This window comes from Limulus polyphemus, unplaced genomic scaffold, assembly GCF_000517525.1.
Source record: "Limulus polyphemus unplaced genomic scaffold, Limulus_polyphemus-2.1.2 Scaffold1903, whole genome shotgun sequence".
Classification (NCBI taxonomy): domain Eukaryota; kingdom Metazoa; phylum Arthropoda; class Merostomata; order Xiphosura; family Limulidae; genus Limulus; species Limulus polyphemus.
This window is the reverse complement of record NW_013667513.1, coordinates 47275-49157: the sequence shown is the minus strand read 5'-3', so window position 1 is coordinate 49157 and position 1883 is coordinate 47275. Positions and strand designations below refer to the sequence as shown.

General features: G+C 27.9%; 1 protein-coding gene across 3 annotated transcripts in view; it reads right to left on the bottom strand.

Annotated features, from left to right (window-relative positions):
- Positions 1–1883, bottom strand: part of LOC106465309 (E3 ubiquitin-protein ligase LRSAM1-like) — a 114649-nt gene that overhangs the window by 79057 nt on the left and 33709 nt on the right. For all 3 annotated transcript variants that reach the window (XM_022393178.1, XM_022393177.1, XM_022393179.1), the window contains one exon: positions 1690–1774. In XM_022393178.1, coding sequence (XP_022248886.1) covers positions 1690–1774 — 85 coding nt within the window. The remainder of the gene's footprint in view (positions 1–1689; positions 1775–1883) is intronic.

Genomic DNA, 1883 nt, shown 5'->3' with positions numbered 1-1883 from the left:
GAATAACAAAAAAAAAAAAAAAAAGCAACAATTACAAATAATGTTTAAAACTGAAGATCTAAACATACATATACTCTTGAATAAGAACCACTATGTGTATTGAAAGTACCATAAAAAAGGAAGAATACTTACTGTAAAACCTTTATCTTGCAGAATTATACACAGACTTTTCTTTACATTAAAATACCTTTATTTGCGAGCTTTCAGCCCTCTTATCATAGCCTTCATCAAGCAACAATGTACTAAACAATACAGATTCATTTATCTGTGGAACTCTGCATTAAGGAAGGTGTCTAGGCAACATTTATAACAATAACTGTATCATAGAAATGAATAAAAACCCTATAACCCAAGCATTTTTACTTTCAAAAGTAAAGTCCATGTATAATTCTACATATTAATTTACCTACATTATGAGTCTTAAAAAAAAGAAGTTTTAACTTTTAATAAAATAATACTTATAATCAGGAAATAAACTCCAAACAAAGGTATTAATTTGAATGTCAAAATCACATGGATCTCCTTTTTTTCATAATTGTCTTTGATACACCTACTTTTTTTTCAATGACACTGTCTACACAGTAGTCAGTATAAAACACTATTCAATAACAGTGACAGAAAGATGGATTTAACTTTTTTACTTCTTTTAGAGGGATTATATAACATTTTACTTTCAACAAAAGTACCAAATATTTTCTCACTTCTCTTAAAAATTAATAATGTCCCTTAATTATCCATTCAAACAAAAAAATATACCAATGCAGTAACCTAAAAATTCACACTTATGAAGTAAATCAGAAAAGCACAAAATGATAGTATTTTTACTGTGCATTCCAGGCACTATTCTCACATTGTGTGTCTATCTTATTGAAAAACTTAATATGTTTGCAAGAACAACATACATTCTTCTCTGCACTTCTACTAGGGCAAAAACCTCTGACTCAAGTGCTTGAAATTAGTGATGGCTAGCAGGTAAAAAATCTAGTGTGTTTTAGTATTTAACCAGTGACCAACAAGATTCAATGTCACTTTTTTGCCAGTTGATAATTCAAGAAAGATTATTAATATTTAAACCAGTTGTACACAGTGGTAAATTATTTTAAAAAAAAGCTACCTACAAACACTGCATTCATTAGAAAAAAGCATTATGATAATTGACCAGTAAACTTTTTCTAGTGGTTGTTGTGCACCATTCTCATGCATCTTTCAAAGTGAATTTTTAAGTCTAAAATAGCAAATAACACATTACATTTTATGTGAAGTTTTACGAATTTTTTTAAAATTTCATTTTAGGAAATTTAATTATCATCACAAACAGATACCTCAAATTTGACAGTATATTACAAAATATTAAATCAAAAAATGTCATGGCTGGTGAGTTACTAGTAACTTTTAAAGCCACTGGCAAAAAAGTTATTTTTAAACTCTGTGATTATCAGTTTTTTAGAAATGCTTTAAGTTAACTATGTTAAAACTTTTATACCTCCATTGAAAAAAAAAAGGCTGCATATCTTTTAGTTTTACCCAACTAACTACATACCTCACACAATTATAAATACACATTTGTCATGTATTAGTCTAGTAATAATCTTCCTGATGAAATTACTAGACCTATCAAAGCAAAAATATGCCCCTCCTTAAAAAACCCACTTATGAATGCATGTTTTAAAAAAAATGTGGCATACAAACCTCTGAGACTTAATGTCTTTAATGCCTTCAAACAGGAAAATGATTCAGGGAGTCGTTTAAGCTTGTTATCACTCAAATTCAGCTCCTATTCAAAAAGATAAGTAAAACTAAAATTAAAATCTTTTATTAAACATGATGACAACAATTTGTTTCAAAATCTTGTGTAAACTAACTTCTTTTTATGAAATGTATAT